We start from the raw sequence: 19,300 nt of genomic DNA, 5'->3' as shown, positions 1-19,300 counted from the left end.
TTGCCCATTGCAGTATGTGCCTGGCAATAGCCAAAGCTGCCATGGCTTGTGTTGGTTGAAATGAGCTCTTTGTTCTTGTCCATTTTTGTCTACATTGGAAACTGAAAACTAGGAAAACGTTAAAGTCCCTGTTACCTTCAGCTTTGCATGAAGCAAAACACAAACTACCTATTCGAGAAGCTGAAAAAGAAATCCCAAGGCACAACAATGATACCCACAATAATCATTCTTTTTATGGGAATTAATTTCCCCGCTTCATAAATCTCAATTATTTCTATTTAAATCACAATTGTATGTTTGGAGTTTCGGTTTGCTGCGTGACTGTGTCTTTTCAGGGGAGTACTGGTTGCCCTTGCTTCTGGTCCAATTGACATTTAGTTGTGGGGATACAGCTAATATCTGTCTTACTAGCTAGATAGTTGGCCGCTATAGTTAAAGGTAAAGGTACCCCTGACCATTAGTTCCAGTCGCAGACGACTCTGGGGTTGCACACTCATCTCGCGCTATAGGCCGAGGGAGTTGGTGTTCAGGGCCGTCTCAAGCCGGTCGGGCACCCTGGCATTGTGGCGCGGAGATCGCTCCGGCGCCCCCGCCCTGGTGGGCGGGCGCAGCGCACAGCACCCTCCTGCCGGCCCGGTGCCCTGGCGCCCCGCGCCACCGAGACTACCCCTAGAGCCGGGCCTGCTGGTGTTTGTCCACAGACAGCTTCCAGGGCATGTGGCCAGCATGACTGAGCCGCTTCTGGCGAACCAGAGCAGCGCACGGAAATGCCGTTTACCTTCCCACCAGAGCGGTACCTATTTATCTACTTGCACTTGACGTGCTTTTGAACTGCTAGGTGGGCAGGAGCTAGGACTGAACAACGGGAGCTCACCCCGTCGCGGGGATTCAAACTGCTGATTGCCAAATGTCATCAAAATCAGCAGTCACTTTCATAGAGGAGTAAGTGTTTTCATTTGATGGTTGGCCTCACATACTATGGGCTTTTTTTAAAAAAAAAAAATCTGGGTTCGCAACCATGCTCCATAATGCTTTACGAAAGCAACAGATATATGGCTGGATTGCATAAATGGATGAACCTGTACATTATAATGCTTGTGATTTTAGCATTGCGATTCAAGGAAGAGAACCACATGAATGATCATCTCCCCAAAATCCATTTCTGAGCATATCCACAATGCTAATTCTATTTGCTTACTCAAATATTCTGCCATTATTAATATCATTTCCCAGTACACTGAGGGAATTCTAATTAGTGGGTTGTATACAACTAAATTCTATTCAAAGGAGACCCGTTGAAATTAATGAACTTAAGTTACTTTGATTAATGTTGGATTCAAACTAGTGAATAAAAGAGCAGTCGAATTAGACAGGTTCTTCAGAAACCATACACAACAACTAAAGCAAGTGGTAGGGTGAATTTCTTACCTACAGTTTGGAAGTTAAGAGCAACCATTTGGCAGCCTGCATTCCAGAAGAGCTGAGGCATATAGTTTGAGGAATCAACACGAGTTCCTTTTGGATAAATTCGGCTCAGCTGCATTTTGTTATACCTAAATTGTGAGTGGTTAAGATAAAATACAACCGGAAAAGCTAACCTGGCTTGAAGAGTTAAACATAAATATTGTACACCTTACCTACAATAACGGATAATTTGTTTGATCTGGCACATGATCCACTCCTAACAGACATGGCAATCAGCTTGTAGGTTGTAGGGCTATGCAAACCCCTCTCCAATTCAGGCCCAAATTTGGCAATTTGGGTCAGGCCCCAGTTCAGGCTGGATCAATTTGTGCCTGCTCTGATATGATCTACATCCCAGATCTGGATTGCGATCTGTGAATACAGATCTCCTCGCTCACTCCTTTATATGGTATTGCAATTAATAAATTGCAACATTTTAGTAACATGCTGTCTGGTTTTCTGAGGGACTGTTTGGAACTATAGAGTTAAACAGACCACTCCGTGTCAATGGACTTCAATCCGTACAGATACTGAGCTTCACTGGTTTCATCTGTATCTGCCCAAAATTGACACTGATCATTCCGATTTGATTTGATCCGTGATTCAAGATGGCAAACATTCAACTTGAAGCTGAAGCCCCATTTATTGATATGGTCCCCTTGTCTTATGGATTCCACTTTATAAAAGAACTGGAATTAATTTCGTGTGGAATTTATAATTTTCATTTTCACTGACTGGCTGCTTAAAACTGGTGACCATCCTCCTTTGGGTCAAATCAACCCTTCACCAACCGCTTTGCTCAGTTGTGACCAAGCTGCTATATTATTTCCCCCCAATCAATGTCAAAGATACTCCACAAACTCGACAGGAGACTTCGTGAGCTGCTCGAGTGCTTTGGTTTCCACAAAGGAAGACATTTCAAAACTCTTGTTCCGTTCTGCAATTTAATAAAGAAAACAAAGGTGAAGAGATGTAACTTTCATGCTACTGAGTATATGTAAAATCTCATATCATAGCATCTATAGAATCAACACAAGAGCATTGCAGAATGAGAGGAAAATTGGTAATGGGGATAACTGATGCAAGTACACAAATGCTTTCATTCATTTTAGTTTCAAAGTGTACTGTTTTTCTACTTGGTCATTTGTCATCCTTTGGGAGGATTCTACAACTAAAGAAACACACACAGCCGCCTATGTTCCATTTTGCTATTGTTCTACGGCAGGGTTAGGGAATCAACCCTGACCACTGGCAATGCTGGCTGGGGCAAGTTCCATTGTGATAGTGTAAAACCTTGCACTGACAGAACACGTTACAAGGTCGTGATATTTTGATGCCAGAAGTGGAGCATCATGTGGCATTCGTGGCATGGAGTCAACACTTTGGAAAGCTTTGCTGCACCATTTGGACACTAATTCTAACTTCCATATATTCCCCCTTCAATGGTTCTGACTTGAAGCCCAGACTTCTGTTGCCCATTATACCCATTCTGCTGTAAAAGCAGCATTTGAATGCTGGCCAAATAGTTTAAAAAGTTCACTGATGTGAATAACATTCAGATTATTGACAGAAAAGACTTAACTCCTGAGCCTCAAACCTATTAACTTAAAAACAAGTCATGCTGACTTCTATTGAAATTTCTCCCATGTGGATTTCTTTGGGGTGTTAAGCCTTAGGCTGCAATCGTAACCCCATTATTTAGGCTTAAACCTAATGGTTTTATGGGGACCAAGGGGTGGTTCAGTCACCAGTTTGGGGTGTAGACCCTACTGTGAAATGAGGCATCAGAAGCTTTCATTTATTTATTTAAACTTGTATACTGCTTCGCCTTTTGGCAGGAAAAGGAACCTATGAATACCTGTACTGTACCTACAATAATTCAGGAAGTGAATGAAGTATAACTTTCTACGGCATCTGGTATACACAGCATGCTACTGGAATAGACTTTTGTCAGGGTATCAACCATACTGGGTTTGGTGGCTTAGAGCAAATCTCTAGTTTGGGCAGTGGTAGAAATCTGGGACTGCCATGGGAGGCACATAGACACCATGCAGCCCAACGAAACCTGTGCAGACACCTACTTACACTAGAGACTACCATACCATTGAATAATGCAAAATGTCCAGAGTATGAAGAGCTTCTTTAATCATTGCTATTTATGGCCAACAATTACCAGTTTGTGTCTATTGCAAATATCTTTCAGGAATGCAAGTACAGTAGTCTGAGACTGCTAAGCAGAGAAGCTGAACATAGATCTGCAACTTTTAACTGCTCTACCCACAGTGTCTATGAAACATGTGCGTAACATTGAAATTAAAATGCTATAGACTTCCTTTTAAAGGGCCGCAGCAGAGGTCACCATTGCCTGTCAAACCCAAGCGAAACAGGACAGGCTCTCTCGAAGGGGGTTCTGCTCTACATAAGGGAAAAGGCGTCAGCTTGTTTGCTCAAGATGTTGCAAAGTGCATTCCCAGCAAGGCCACTTGAGCAAAAAGCAGCAGGCAGTCATGAATATGGACCATTAGTTTCTAACAAAGCAATTTACAACAGAGAAAAACAACAACAGTGAAATGTACACAAGAAGACGAGTTCTGCATTCCTGTGCTGTGTTATGCATGTAAATGAAAATCACATTTAGGAAGCAATCCCTCGGGTGGGATTCATCTAAGGAGACATCAGTAGAAGCCCTGTGCATGGACTTCTGCTTGCACAATGGGACTCCCCCTGTGAACCCCAGAGGGCAGATTGTTGCACCTGGCAGGTTGAAATGCTTGCACAAATGGAACGTTTGTCATGGCACGACCTTGAATTCCACCCCCTGCTTCTAGTGCAATTCTACAATTAGAAACTTAAAGCAGATTCCTAACACAGGCACACACTTTAGTTCTCATTGATTGAAGAAGAAGAGTTGAGCCCATATTTAAATCTTTCCTGTTTTGATCAATGGGACTCGAAAGTGCTTAGTTTTGACTGATTGTACCATTATGTTTTTGTAATCAGATTGCTTCCAAGTTAAGGGTACATTGGTATGAACTGTTCTTCTTCTTCTTCTTCTTCTTCTTCTTCTTCTTCTTCTTCTTCTTCTTCTTCTTCTTCTTCTTCTTCTTCTTCTTCTTCTTCTTCTTCTTCTTGTCCCATCTTACTAATAAATGTTATTCATTCAAATGTTTAAGCCAGCCTGATTCTCTACCAAGAAACCAAGTTGTGCTTCCTTCCATAAGCAGCTACCATTTTATTATCACATCGAGTAAACGTTTAGGTAACTGAGCACTTGTTTTGTTCACAGATTGTTAAGTCCCAAAACCATTGTTGGCTGGATTGCCCTTGCAGAAATTGAACAGAATTTTCTAATTTTTTAAAAAAAAATGCTGTGAAATTTAGGGCTGGGCGATACCTCGTTTTCAACATTGTGATATGTCACCAGCTGAACCAGGCATAGGCAACCTCGGACATCCAGATGTTTTGAGACTACAATTCCCCTCATCCCTGACCACTGGTCCTGTTAGCTAGGGATCATGGGAGTTGTAGTCCCAAAACATCTGGAGGGCCAAGGTTGCCTATGCCTGAGCTAAACAATGCAATGGAGCAGTCATTGGCGATCACATAGGTGAAGGAGCGATTATGAAGATTAAGAGGTATGTGCTATGTGCACTGCAGACTCCTGCTTTCAGAGGCAGGCAAGACTTTCTGTTTGGAGGATGAACTCCTCCCACTCCTCCTTAGACAGAGAGAGGAAGAGGAAAGAAGCAAGAAGCAGCCCAGCCGCGATTCCGGCTTCGGGTAGAGACATCATGGTTACGGGAAGGCGCCAAGGCTGGGAGTGGGACTGTTCTGCCTTTGGAGGGGAAAGGGAGCTGAAAGGGAAGAAGAGGCAGCCAGCTGCCAGGGGGCTCACAATAAGACCACCCCCTGGAGGTTTGGAGGCTGTGCTTTGCAATACATTGCCAGCTCAATTATTCTGAAACGGTTCTTGCGATGTGGTCTACAAACCGGTGCTGGGAGATGTATCGGTACACCGCCCAGACCTAGTGACATCTGCCTAGAAATGTAGTTCTGTACTCACTTTTAGATGTTTCAAATGACTCAAACTTGACAGGCTGTATGTAGTTCACCAAGTTCGACATTTCCTCAGTGGCCATGGCCTCGCTACCAGCTGTCCCCTAGAAAGGAGACAGACGGAAAGTCAACATCTCTGTCAAAGTATCCACTGCCCCAAGTTAACTTCATAAAGATTACCAAGCTGATGTCTAGCTGTCTAGCTGATGGGTGGTGTTCAACTAAGGTTTCCACAGAGCAGATCCAAGTTAGTAGCCCTAACATGGTCAGGTTCATGAATCTCAAAGGGTCCACCAATTAGCCGAACACCACTCTATTTTTTCATTCAAAATCCAAGTGCACTGAACCTCTGTGGGAGCAAAATGAGCTACTGCTGTCCATCTCTACCACAATTTCCCAAACTACAGCATTCAGTGCCATTAGAAGACTTTCAAATCTCGTAACATCTCTCGAGTTAGGATGGTAAGGAAATCCATGTAAGCCAGCTATTCATTTTATTCTTACAGGCTTTACAGGCATGATTTGTCTCCCTAAGCAGCCTGCAGCAATTAAAATTCAACACATAGCTCTGCTGGCTTGTTGCAGAAAATAAGATTCATGTACTCAGGAGTACAAACATAAAGGAAAGGCACCAACAAGGGAAATAGAGTGGAGGGGGAAGAATCGGTCTGATAATGCCAGGACAAAGAAGTGAGGACAAATAATAGGCACCTGCGTGCATTTGGGGCCAGATGTATTTCTTGGTGCTGGTGTGCTTAGAATCATAGAATCGTAGAGTTGGAAGGGACACCAAGGGTCACCTAGTCCAACCCCCTGGAATTCAGCTAAAGCACCCAAGACAGATGGCCATCAACCTCTGCGTAAAAACCTCCAAGGAAGGGGAGTCCACAACCTCCCGAGGGAATCTGTTTCATTATCAAACAGCTCTCACTGTCAGAAAGTTCTTCCTGGGGTTTAGTCACAATCGCTTTCATGGGATGGAAGAAGGAGCAGCTATAAAACAGCATGTGGGGCCTCTGGTCTGTAGTGGAAGCCAGGCTGGCCTTTCCTTGCCACGGCTGTATCACCCACAGCAAATGACAGCGTTGGTTAACTGCTTGTTTATTACCTTTCTTATTTGAGGGGCAAGTGGCTGTTGGAATTCTTTCTGGAAGGAAAGAACCGGGAGCCAGGCCCCTGCAGCTACTTATTTTCTGGATGGTGGCAGAAGTAACACCGTCCTCTTCGGAGGGGAAGTGGTGAAATCTCCCGGTGGAGTTTTTACTCCTGACAAGCGACAGAGACAAACTGTCTGCAGATGGCTTTAAGCATTGTGAAGATGCTATGAGGACAAAGGGATCTGAACTGCAGGTCCCCATAACAAATCATCAAGCTTTTCCGCTTACTCTTGTTTCATGTGAGGTTTGTTTGTTAGTTTGTTTTAGGATAACAGATCATCTTTCTTGCTTTAAACTATGGTTGAGCTGCAAAGGAGACTTGGTGCACTTTTTGTGTGAGCATGCACAGTGGTGGAAGGCACCCCCAGTTTTGAGGGATTGTGTTGAAAGGGAGCGGGCTGAAGCATTTGTGCATTTACACTGAAAGCAACACAACGCAAAAAGCAACAACACTGCCCTTATTCCCCATGAATAATAAAATGTCACATTTTTTAATTTGCTCTCAGTGATATCATTCAAATCTTTCTAGATGACATAGAGTGTCATGACATTATCTTATTTGCTGCACGGTCCTGATTGGTTAGGATCCCTTAAGAAAGGACAAAGCAGGGATCAAAGCAGCAGAAAGAGAAAACAATGGCTGCAAAACACATACACAGAAAAACATACAGAGGCTGGGGAAGGGGAAGGGGAGATTTCCTGTGCAATTTGGTCAGTATCATTTCTGCACCCGAACTGTGATACTGACATCTCAAAAGCCACATAATTTTAGCTCAAGGCCCCCAAAAACCTCAGCAGGAGAGAAAACTTTTGATGCAGACATGAACTTCAAAGCATGGAGCCAGAGTGCAACCTAGGACCCCATATTCCTGAAATAAGGCCAGCTCTCAAATGTTGGTCTCTTCAGATAAGCTCGATAGTCCAGTGGCAAATACCTGGTTCTGTGGCAGCGTCTTGGCCCTCACTATCCACAAGATGGCAGTGCAAGACTGTGTCATGTGGACAAACATGTAAACATGCTTTCAAAGTCACACCAGGACTTCAAAAATGATTCATCACTTACTTCATCCATTGATGATTTTTTGCAGTCGTCATCATCATCGTCATCATCGTCGCTCTCAATCTCTGCTTCCCCTGCAACATTTTATTTGAGGAAAGGAAACTCAGTGCAGTCAACCGCCTCGCAATATTCACACCTTTAAGGTGCTGTTGTTTACCAGAGTCATTTCGCTTCGTGCAAATGCAACTACAGTACCATAGGCTCAAGATGGTATCTTGGTCTAGCGTTTTGGCTTTCAAAGCCTTCCTCTGTGGGCCAAAAGAGCCATTATCCCTTCAATACATTAATGAACAAACAGTAACAGCATTGTGGTATTTAGCCATACTTACAAGTTATGCTCCCATTTTCACAGTTAAACTTTGGTTACTTTTTTGTGGCTTTCAAGAAAGTAGCAGAAAGAAGAAATTCTAAAGAAATTTCCCCAGTAGGTTGGGTTTACTGTACTTTTGTAGACTGAATAGGCAGCATTTTTTGTTTCTTTTAAAAAGTAAAGCCTCACTTAATGGCAAACCCCCTCCGAGTGTAATTGCCAGTGGGGATCAGATGGAGACGGATTTGTTAAATGGGTGAAGAGAGGAGGATCTGAATCAAATCCCCCCCCCCATACTAGCTTGTTTAAAAAAGCAGTGTCAATATGAGGGATGTATCAAGTTCATTTTTCCTTTGCCAGACTAGCACAGAAGAAGTTAGGTCATCAGCCTTGAAAAGGCCACAATGTTGCTTGAGTAACAGAACTTTGAGAAGTGTTCACCCTTTTTCTCTCTTGAAGAACAGTTCCTTAAAACTTTGCACCGCTTTGCTCAGCTTAGCTACAAAAGAGGCTATTCAGGAGGAATGGGGAGCACAAGTTAAGTGTTTGCCCAGATCGGGACCTAGCTGAGAGTCAGAAATGAATGAATCTCCAGGTTCTACATATAAGCTCATTCTCTGTGCTGCTTCACTGCTAAAGTAATACCGTAGTCCTCCCGGAGCACGAAACAAAGCCCTCAGGAACTGAGGAAGTGAAAGGGGGGGGGGTAAGACTCAAGTCTTTAAAATGGGAAAAGGTAGGAGAAATTTATCAAAATTTGTCTTTGGAAGGGCTCTTGTATTCTATAGGGTGAAGTGGCCTAGAGTTTTCCTTTGCTGAATGGATGACATGTTGTCAGCAGCTACATGTCCTTCTGAGGAACAAAGGAGCTATTTCTCAGCTGGGATGAAGTGGGCACCAGAAGAAATGTATAGCATGGAATATTTGTGATAACATCATCTAGCAATTTGCAGCCAATTTTGAAAGGACCCTTTCTCCCCCTGCCACACTTTACTTCTCTCTGTGTGCGCGCGCAAGGAATTCTCTTGTTGAAGGGCTGTGCTATGTGTGAGAGGAAAGAAGTTATTAGTCCAAAGCTTCAAGTCCTATATTATGCCCTGAAATAATGAGGCTATCCTTCTTGGAGTACAGACGTGGAGAAATGAGGCCTTGCTCCAACAGACTTCAGGAATGGTGTCCTGGTGTGTTGATGCTAAAAGACAGCACAAGCTTCTGAATGGATGCTAACAAAGTGAAGAACGAAGAAAAAAACTGGTATGGTTTGACATAAAAAGAAAGATGCTGCTGTCATGGAAACGGACTGCAGGGAGCTGGACACAGTGGCAGAAGGCAGGCAAGAATCATGAGCTTTGCCATACTTGGCACAAAGGTGGAGGTTGAGCAATATTGAAGTAGCAACAGTGACGATTTGCCTGTATTGATTCCCTCCATTAGAAGTGCTCAGCTGGCCTGCTGTGGAATAATCCGGCCCCAAAGCAAAAATTCCACACCTCTCAAATCTCAATCAAGGCATATTCAAAGTTTGTCAAATTTCACTTGCAAGGATTTTTTTTTAAGTGTTTTAGAGTGACAATGAAGAGATACCCTATAACTTGCTGGTCCTCTTCGATTTTCTATGTAACATGTGCAATATGTAAATGATTAAATTTGCATGTGAGCATTAGGAATCAAGCCATAAATGGCACCTCCTTTATTAAGGTGACCATTTGAAGAGGCCTTCGGATCTGTCCGTCAGACCACTGTCTGGAAAATAGCTTCCCACAATACAAAATCTGGGCATCCCTGTCCAACAAGGTGTATCATATGGTGTTTTTTTAAGAAGTCGGGGATAGCTATGACTATCAGAACTAGTAGTTTGCATTTGCATTATGCAGAGGATATTTGTGTCTATGTGTGTTTAAAAATGGTTGTAGTTTTGTAACATGTGCTCCCCCCCCCATTTTTTAAAACCAATATATTGCAGGGAAAGTGTGTTTGTTTACCGGCTCCAGGAGAAGAGGGCTCAAAGCCACTGGAAGCATCGCTACACGCATTCGAAGCTTGTTCAGACAGTTTTTTCCTCCCACTCCCATCCGCAGACTTCTGGGACTTCTTTTTATTCTTCACCAGAATTTTGTACATCAAGTCTGCCGGGCTTGGAAGATGGACACCACGTTCAAGCTGAGAAAGGAAAAAGACGCTGGCAGTAAAGCTGTGTCTCTTTAAGGCACCATTTCCGCACGTCGGGGCCGGCCCAAGACATTTGGGTACCTGAGGCCAACCACTAAATGGCGTCGCCCTCCCCAGGAAAGAAGAGGTGAGGGAAATCTACATTGGGAACAGGGGTGGGGAGAAGGAAATCAAATCAACCTTACTCTATGGTTGAAGTGGGAATAAAAAGGCTGCCATGGGGGGGGGGTTGACAGGCTCACTGTGAATCATGGCAGGTGGGTGCAGAGCCCAGGAAACCCCAGAGGGCAGCCCCCACCATTTCCTCTCTCAGAGTGGGAGGAGATCCTATCCGCCAAGAGGCCACTGCGGTGGTAGCACGGGGGGCGGGGCTGCCAAGGAGGCAGACGATGCGGCCACTGAAAAGCATGCCACAGACATCACTGCCACTGCGGCAGCAGCAGTGGCTGGTGCATTCCTTCGAGGCTGGATCTGTTGCCTGAGATGGCTGCTGCACTTTGATGATACAGTATAATATTTTGCCCTTTACAAGGCTTCACTCATACTCGTTTCACAGGGCCCTTAAAGCACATCTTGTGCTCCTTCCTTTTGCCTAGACACACACTCTTCTTCTGCCTGTGGCAAGGGACAGCTCTGCCAGTTGATTTGTCACCGTGCCAACTTTTTGTTACAGCTGAGGAATGCTCATGTCCAATGTTTCTTGATTTCAGGAGGCTTCCTGTGTCCCAGTTAGGAAAACAACTACCTGGGGATTTCCCCCCACATAGAAGCAGCACTGCACTTATGGGGAAATGTGTGCATGACAGCGTACAATTACTTTACTCCGTTGCAAGTTCAGGTAATGCCCCCTCCCCATATGTGGTGGGCTGGCACACAATACTCTGTGCACATCTGTGAAGTCACTAACCTCTTCCTTGGCAAGGATGCCATTTCCTTGCTTCACAAGCAAGATGTTCAGGGATCTGTGGCAGCCCATGTAATCAATATACCTGAAGGAGGATCGCCACCCCCAGCATTCAGTCCAGACACTGAGGTCCAGTGCCGAGGGCCTTCTGGTGGTTCCCGCAATGCGAGCAGTGAAGTTACAGGGAACCAGGCAGATGGCCTTCTCAGTGGTGGCGCCCACCCTGTGGAACGCCCTCCCATCAGATGTCAAGTTAATAAACAAATACAGTCATATCTTGGTTTTAGAACAGCTTAGTTCATGAACAACTCAGAACTTGAACGTTGCAAACCCGGAAGTAGGTATTTCAGTTTGTGAACTTTGCCTTGGAAGCCGAACGTCCGGCACGGCTTCCGATTGGCTGCAGGGCACTCCTGCAGCCAATCGGAATATCCACACCTTGGTCTCCAAACGTTTCGGAAGTCAAACTGACTTCCAGAACATATTCTGTTCGAAAATCAAAGTACTACTGTATCTGACTTTTAGAAGACATCTGAAGGCAGCCCCGTTTAGGGAAGTTTTTAATGTTTAATGTTTTATCGTGTTTTTAATATTATGTTGGGAGCTGCCCAGAGTGGCTGGGGAAACCCAGCCAGATGGGTGGGGTATAAATAAGTTGTTGTTGTTGTTATCAGAGTGGACTCTGCAAGCATGTGATTAATTTCTTTCACAATAGTGCAAGTAATGCACTTGCTGATGCTATGATTCCCTTGACTTTATATGGTGGTGACTCTTTCAAAACTACACTTGGGCATCCTTGCCATACATCTTACAGAGTACAATGTGTGATTTGGTGGGCTGCTGGTGGTTGAATTGGGTTGCAGCAGGGGAAAGAAGGTGCTGCCAAACAATTGTCGTCAATATGTCATTCAGATCTTATATACATCTGACCAAATCCACGTCCAGCTATTGGAAGCTTCTGTCTTCTTGCCCAAGACTGAACAAGTTGTCATTTGGTGAAACAATTCAAGTTGCAGCAAAGCAATTGTAAAGGTGGTTATTTTCAAAATCTTTGTAGATACAGTTTCTTCTGTGAAAGCATGCATTATATAACAGTGCATTTTTTAAAAAAGTTACTCTTTGTAGCATTATTACAACTGACTTAAAAATAGTACAGTATATAATTCATGACACCTTAGCCCAGTGCTTCTCAACCTTTTTTGGGCCACGGCACACTTGTTCTATGAAAAAAAATCCCGCGGCACACCAACTCTGTGCCGCCCTATATTTAGTTTAGTTTGGAGGGGAGACGTAATCATTACACACACGGGTGCAAAAAGTGCATGGTCTAAAAGTTGGAGTTTAATGGCAAAAGACTGTTGAGGGGTTCCTTTGCGGGTCTGTTCTGCATTATGTCCTTGGCGGAGCCACTCGCCGCCTTCTCCCCGTGCGCGCAGCCCCGGCGGCAGAGTTTCTGCAGCGGAAGGGAACAAACGACGGACCGACCTCCGATCGGTCCCTGTCTGTGTGGGCTGGGGCTTCTTGGTGAAGCTCCCTTTTGAGGCTCCCACATGAGGCTCCGGAGCCGCGGGTTGCCGACCCCTGGGCTAGCAATAAGAGCACCTCACCTTCTGCAGGACTCCTTGCCGAAGAGGCCACTCACTCCCACGCCGACCAAAAAACTCCCGGGCGCCGCCAGCAAGAGGAGCGAGAGCGAGACAAACAGCCGCGGTTGTGGCTGTTGAGAGCTGCGCTCGCCCCGCCCCCGTCGTGACCCGGCCGGCTTCCTTTCCGGCGGGTCAGGGCCCCTAATGGCGGCTGCCAGTCACGTGACAGGGCAGCAAATCGCCCTTCTCGTCGCCAGCGTCTCCCGGCACACCAACCAGCGTCCTGCGGCACATTACTGTGCCGCGGAACAGCGGTTGAGAAACGCTGCCTTAGCCCACCTATTATAACGTGCAAAATAAAGAATCTATTTAGAAGCAACAGAAAATTCAAAATGGTAAATCTATATTTTTACTGCTTCTTCTTCTTTTCTTTTTTTTTACCAAAGGGGACCAACTTACTGGGTATTTTTCCAGTGGCTCCATCAGCAGGGCATCACCAAATATTAATCTGCAATATTCTGCCATTTTTGCCTGTTGCTTAGGGCTGAAAAGAGAAGAAAACAGGGATTTAAATGAAGGTTATTCATAGCATCGGAAGTGCCAGTAATGGAAAATATAATATCCTTTAATGAGAGCAAGAGGCATAATTTTTTTTTTGAACCTATCCTCCTAAATTATTCTCACCGATATGGAGTCATTACACGATTATTCCCACTATTGTGACAGTTCTTTTCACATACATTTTTACATTAAAAATACAATAAATGTTCTCAGACATCTGCATTGGTAAACTGAAAAAGCTGAACCTGCCTCACATACAGGCAAATAATATGTGCTTAAGAAAATGCAGAAAATGAATGTGACATTTGCACGCTGTTAAACAAAAATATCTTTATTCTACTCCTGTATGTAGGTTTGTGGTTCCTGCCTTAGGTTTCAGAGTTTTCTCGGTTTCGCATTGCTGCTCGGGGTCAAGACTAGAAAGCACGCATTGAATAAATGTTGAAGTGTTCCTCCAAAATTCCCAGTTCTTGCCACCTTCTTTTCCCTGTGCCCTGAGGCTACTTAGGTGCTTTGCAACAGTTGGGATTATGAGCAATATTAACTGAAATATCCTTGTACTCATTGAGAAACTTGATGCAAACTGGAAATATAATTTAAATACACATGCATTTTTAATGCCACAAGCTTGCCCAACAGTATTGTGTGTGTACTGAGGGTTGCACATTAAATGTAATTTTTGGCTGAGAGCAAATGTTCAGAGTCCATCTGCAAAGCAAATAACACTCTGAATCTCTGTACCATCAGAAAAGCTCCTGGAGGAAGCAGTTTCAATTATGGTTTCAGCTTGTGGGTGAGAAATTGTTCTATTAGACACCGAACTCATCTCAAATTAATTTTAGCAGATGAGATATTATTTCTAAGCCCTAGAAGGGGTACCAGAACCACCAATGATCTGGCTGGCTTTTTGTCTTCAGGCCCTTTTATTACAGGTTTCCAAAAAGAACAGACAATAACAATTACATATGCTTTCCAATAGGTTTTGCTCATACATTTTATCCAAAAGATATAGTGCCACTAGCATTGTTCTGCGTTTGTACATTTCTTGATTCTGGCATTTCAACAACAATGGTGATTTTTCAAACATGTCTGCTACTTAGGAGAAACCTAGTCATATATTCTAACCGTTGGCTAACTCATGGCCCAGATGGTCCCACCAAGCCACAGGCAGTAGAGTTGCTGTCTGCTCTTTAGAGATCTCTATAGAGCAGGCAGAGACATCTTTTATCCCCAATCTTAGCACTAAGCACCACAGGGCTATGATCTGAGATAAAGATGTCTGCCTGCTCTTTAAAAGGCAAGCTTCCAGAAAACTGTTTGAAAATGGACAGTCAAGTGGATTTCCTTCTGTCCACCTGTTTGACCCACATACACCTGCTATGAGTGCTTTCTTTTAAACGTGCAGATATCATGTAAAAAATAAACACATAAATCGCTTTGCAATTTGCATATTGTTTAGTCACTGATTTAAAATTGCCACTGCTCAGCTGGTTCCTTTTGCTTTCTTTCTCTCCTCCCCCCCGCCCCACAACGTGTTTGCTGATTTTGTGCATAAGTTGCTAGAGGTAACCTATATGGACAAAGACTGCAAATCTAACTCTATGTTCATCTGAGGAATGTTAGAGGGTGTGCATATGGGATCAGGGTACACCTATGTACTCTGTGTGCATCTGTGTTTTACGTGCAGTGTCCATGTGTAATATATACACTGGCTATGGTCCCCACTGGCATTTGGTCCTCAGAGGGGTAGTTGACTGGCAACGGGGCCCTTGGCCCAGAAAGATGCTGTTCAAGCGTGCTGAAAAGTGGTTTTGGCACACATTCTCTGCAAAGAAATATGGAATGCAGCAAACTCTTATCCAAACCACTCCTACCACACTTCGGAATGCCATCGTTTCTTCACCATGAACTTCAATCGTTCAGCAGCATCAATGAAACATATGCAGGCTGATATTTATTCCACAATATTGCTTATGGAAATATTTTGGCTACTTACGAATCCACGTGATTTTCAAAAGAGAGAAGGATCGGGAAAGGAGACGTCTTAAATGCACATTCAGCAATAGCTTCTATTACTTCCTATGGGAGATGGCAGGGAAGAAGGAAAAAGAACAGGCAATGAGGATTCTTTCTTTTTAAAGAACAGATTTCTCTTTCTGATTTTTTTAAAAAACGATTTAACACACAAACATAAGCAGTTTGATAACTTCTCAGGCACAAAGCCATGTTTTCTCATGTTCTAAAAAACTTTAAAAGAGTTGCGGAAGCCCCACTAGCAATTAAGTTATTCTAAGCTTGATTTACCGTACTTTATCGTCTTCAGAATCTCTCCTTCCACTATTACATCTACTGCCTGGGGGAGAACAAACAGCAGCCTGCATGGAAGATTCTGTCTTTGCAGGGCCCGACTGTATGCCTAAAGCTATGCCTTTTGTGGATCATTTTGCATAATTAAAATAGCCACGTATTGCCTGACAGCCTTTTCTTTTTTTTAACAGGCTTTCTTTCCACAAGACTCTGTTATTTAGCTTAGCACATTTCAGGCTTGTTTTTGGTGTGGGTAAATCCTTAGATGTGACAGAGAGCGGCTATTTGCATGGAGTCAAATAAGGGTGTGCATTTGGAACATTTCCTAAAAGCTGAGTGGGGTTAGCATCTGTTTATCTAACAGAAGTTAGAGGTTTATCTAACACTTCAGAAGGATACGGGTCTAGGCTATCTTGGTTATGCCAAGCTGGTCTATCGCTATAGTCCTATTTGTTTCACTACGTGATTAGACTCACATGATGGCGGTCACTGGTTGTGCTCTCCCTATCATGTTCCTGCATCTGCCACTGCCTCTCTCGTGCATTAGAAGGGAACTTAAAAATGGTGAGCGTAATGCTGGTGGTCAACAAGAGGTGTTCAATGACTCTCTCAAGGCAAATCTTAAAAAATGTAGTATAAACACCGACAACTGGGAAACACTGGCCTGCGAGCGATCCAGTTGGAGAACAGCTTTTACCAAAGGTGTAGTGGATTTTGAAGACGCTCAAACTCAGGATGAAAGGGAGAAACACACTAAGAGAAAGGCACGGTTGGCAAACCCTCAACATGATCAGCTCCTGCCCAGAAACCTATGTCCCCACTGTGGAAGGACGTGTGGATCCAGAGTTGGCCTCCACAGCCGTTTACGGATTCACTGTTAAAACTGTGTTTATGGAAGACAATCTTACTCAGCTATGAGTGATCGCCAAAGAAGAGAAGGGGAACATCTGGCGCTTGGTGTGTACCCATGTACGCCACAACTCCAGACTTTCACCCAGTGCTGGATTTATTTGCCCCCCCCCCATATACTTCTTAATTTTATTTCACTATTAACATACTTCTTCTTAATTGTATTTCAGTTCAACAATTGCTTTGATAAAATACACATTTTGTTATGTGCAAATGGCTTTAGATACTTACTAGTTCCATAAATTACCATACAAGATATATTCAACACAAAAAACAGCGACAAATTGTTGTTGACAAAAGACAGCTGGACATATAAAGAGACCATTACCTTCAGTAGCTTAGGGACTCATCAAACCTCAATCTGGCCCTGCTTTCATCCTCCAACGTGTGACAGGGGAAAGGCACAGGGATGTGGTGGAGTATATAACCACTTTCCCTTCTGGGGGAACTGAATGGCCAATGGCTTTGCCCAATAGCTAACCATTTCAAATGCAGCACAGGAGCAAATCCATACGAGACATGTTTCGAGATGACTGTCTCTCGTGGCATAACCAAGGTTTGCATCTGAGGTGTCACTGCCTGGAAATATATTGCTATGAATGTGTCTCCATCAAGAAAGGGGAGAAAAAGGTCAAGCTACAAAAAAATCAGATTTTGACCAGGGGTGGGATAGCTGACCTAGCAATACAAATTACACCCATCTTGGTAAAAACCACTGTATGTTACAAGGGGTTTGGAAATGAATTCGCGGCTCTTTAGATCTCAGCCTCCCCTATTTAAAAGAAAGAATTAGGAGAATCAAATTAAAACACAGTGAGGTCACTTTACATTTGTATCTCCGCACATGTCGAATCTACTTGTTGGAGGCAGGGGGAAATGTTACATGGAGGACAGCCATGGTCCAAGTGTGTGCTGATTTAATGACTTTGCACCCATCAGCTACTGAGAATTCAAAATTCATTCACACACAGGATATGTTATTTCTCAACAGGAGTGTGTTGTCAAACTGAACAGCAAACTGACAACAATATTTTTAAACTGATGTTCATGCTAGCATCATCAGAAGTGTAACTAGTTTAGTCACAACATCCTGACGATCTTCACAGATTGCAGAGAAATAGGCCATTCTCAGCCCCCCCTCCAAGATAACCAATGACAATGAGAGAGGCGAGGCCTCAAACTGGTGCTCAAAACATCTGAGTTTATGATGGTGTATAATGTGCCAGACACTTTAACATTAGTCTCTCTCAGAAGCTCTATGACACAAACACATTTTAAAAGTCTTGGATTGCAAAATTAAATTATGAAACTGAATCAATAAATAAAAATCTGAGACCGAAGATATCACAAGAAGATAAATGCCCCAATAATAGATTTTATTTTTCTTTACAATCCTTATATCCCGCAAATCTTCAGCACATAAATAACAGGGCATGTAGCAATAAAAATGGATGTGGGGAGCCTGTAGTTGTCCAGATGTTTCTGAAATTCAGCACCCATCAGCATGGTCAATGGTCAGAGGTTGAAGGGGGCTGTAGTCTAGCAACATCTGGGGATATCACATTCTGATAATATAGGCATTATATATACACAGAGTCCAGAACTTTGAAAGCATTCATGGCAAACAGTAACAAGGTTAGATTACTGCAATGCATTATACATAGCGCTACCTCTGAAGACGGTTCGGAAACTTCAGCCAGTGCAGAATTCAGCAACCAGGTTGCTCACCGGTTTGAACATATTACACCGATCCTGGTCCAACTGCACTGGCTACCAATTACGGTAGTTTCCGGGCCCAATTCAAAGTGCTGGTTTCGACCTATAAAGTCTTAAACAGGTCAGGACTGCAATACCTCAAGGACCACCTCTTTCCATATGAACCTATCCAGACCCTGAGATCATCTTCTGAGGCCTCCTTTGTGTGCCTCCTCCTCGAGAAGTCCGGAGGGTGGCAACACGAGAACAGGGCCTTCTCTGCAATGACCCCCCACCTGTGGAATGCTCTCTCCAGGGAAGTTTGCCTGGTGCCTTCATTATACACCTTTAGACGCCAGGCAAAAACGTTCCTTTTTAACCAGGCATTTGGTTGATCTGATTTACATCCTATGCCCTTTTAAAATGTGTTTTGTTTTGTTTTGTTTTTGTTGGGGGGGTATTGGGTTGTTTTATTTTAATTATGTATTTTATGGTTTTATATCTTGATTTTATTCTGTGAATCGCCCTGAGACCCCCTGGTATAGGGTGGTATATAAAATCAATAAAGAATAAAAATAAAAAGAATAAAAGGAATTGTAACTAAAAATATTTTATCTACGGCTACCCTTCTTGTGTGGAATAAGATGCTGGGCTAAATGAGCCTTTGGACTGGTCCAGGAGGGCTCTGCTTAATGTATGAAGGGATAAACAGGAATGTGAGGGACCAGTCCTCCCGCTGCGATGATGGGCATAGCCCCAACATCTTAATCTTCACCTGCTCCAACCCTAACTGTGCATGTGGAGCAGAAGAATCTTCCCAAGTGGAACTGTCCACACTCAGAATCCTCAGTGTGAATTATCTCAGTTACACAGGGTTCCTGCCTGTGTGGAGGAGTCTAAATACACTCAGCTGAACAGGAGAAGATTTGCCCTCCAGACCTCCTTCTTAATGCCTGAAGGTTTGGGGCTGCAGTCAGTGGGAACGGGGCTGTTTGAGGCAGAGCTGGCATTTGTGACTGCGCTCCTTCCTCCACACACTTCAGATAGATGCAAAAACCTCAGCAAGGCTTGAGGTATTTGATTTAAGGATATAGAAAGTGTGTGGGAACCATTTTCATGAAA

The 19,300-nt window shown here is 43.7% G+C and overlaps 1 protein-coding gene across 6 annotated transcripts in view; it reads right to left on the bottom strand.

The window, feature by feature from the left end:
• The window catches only part of PLCB1 (phospholipase C beta 1), a 441,431-nt gene that overhangs the window by 99,474 nt on the left and 322,657 nt on the right, over nt 1–19,300 (bottom strand). For all 6 annotated transcript variants that reach the window (XM_060272415.1, XM_060272414.1, XM_035110112.2 and 3 more), the window contains exons 12-18: nt 15,264–15,346; nt 13,166–13,250; nt 10,030–10,207; nt 7,741–7,811; nt 5,528–5,624; nt 2,317–2,401; nt 1,429–1,553 (exon numbers count right to left, since the gene is read on the bottom strand). In XM_060272415.1, coding sequence (XP_060128398.1) covers nt 1,429–1,553; nt 2,317–2,401; nt 5,528–5,624; nt 7,741–7,811; nt 10,030–10,207; nt 13,166–13,250; nt 15,264–15,346 — 724 coding nt within the window. The remainder of the gene's footprint in view (nt 1–1,428; nt 1,554–2,316; nt 2,402–5,527; nt 5,625–7,740; nt 7,812–10,029; nt 10,208–13,165; nt 13,251–15,263; nt 15,347–19,300) is intronic.

Source organism: Zootoca vivipara, chromosome 3 (genome assembly GCF_963506605.1).
Source record: "Zootoca vivipara chromosome 3, rZooViv1.1, whole genome shotgun sequence".
Lineage (NCBI taxonomy): Eukaryota > Metazoa > Chordata > Lepidosauria > Squamata > Lacertidae > Zootoca > Zootoca vivipara.
This window is presented reverse-complemented; position numbering and strand designations above follow the sequence as displayed.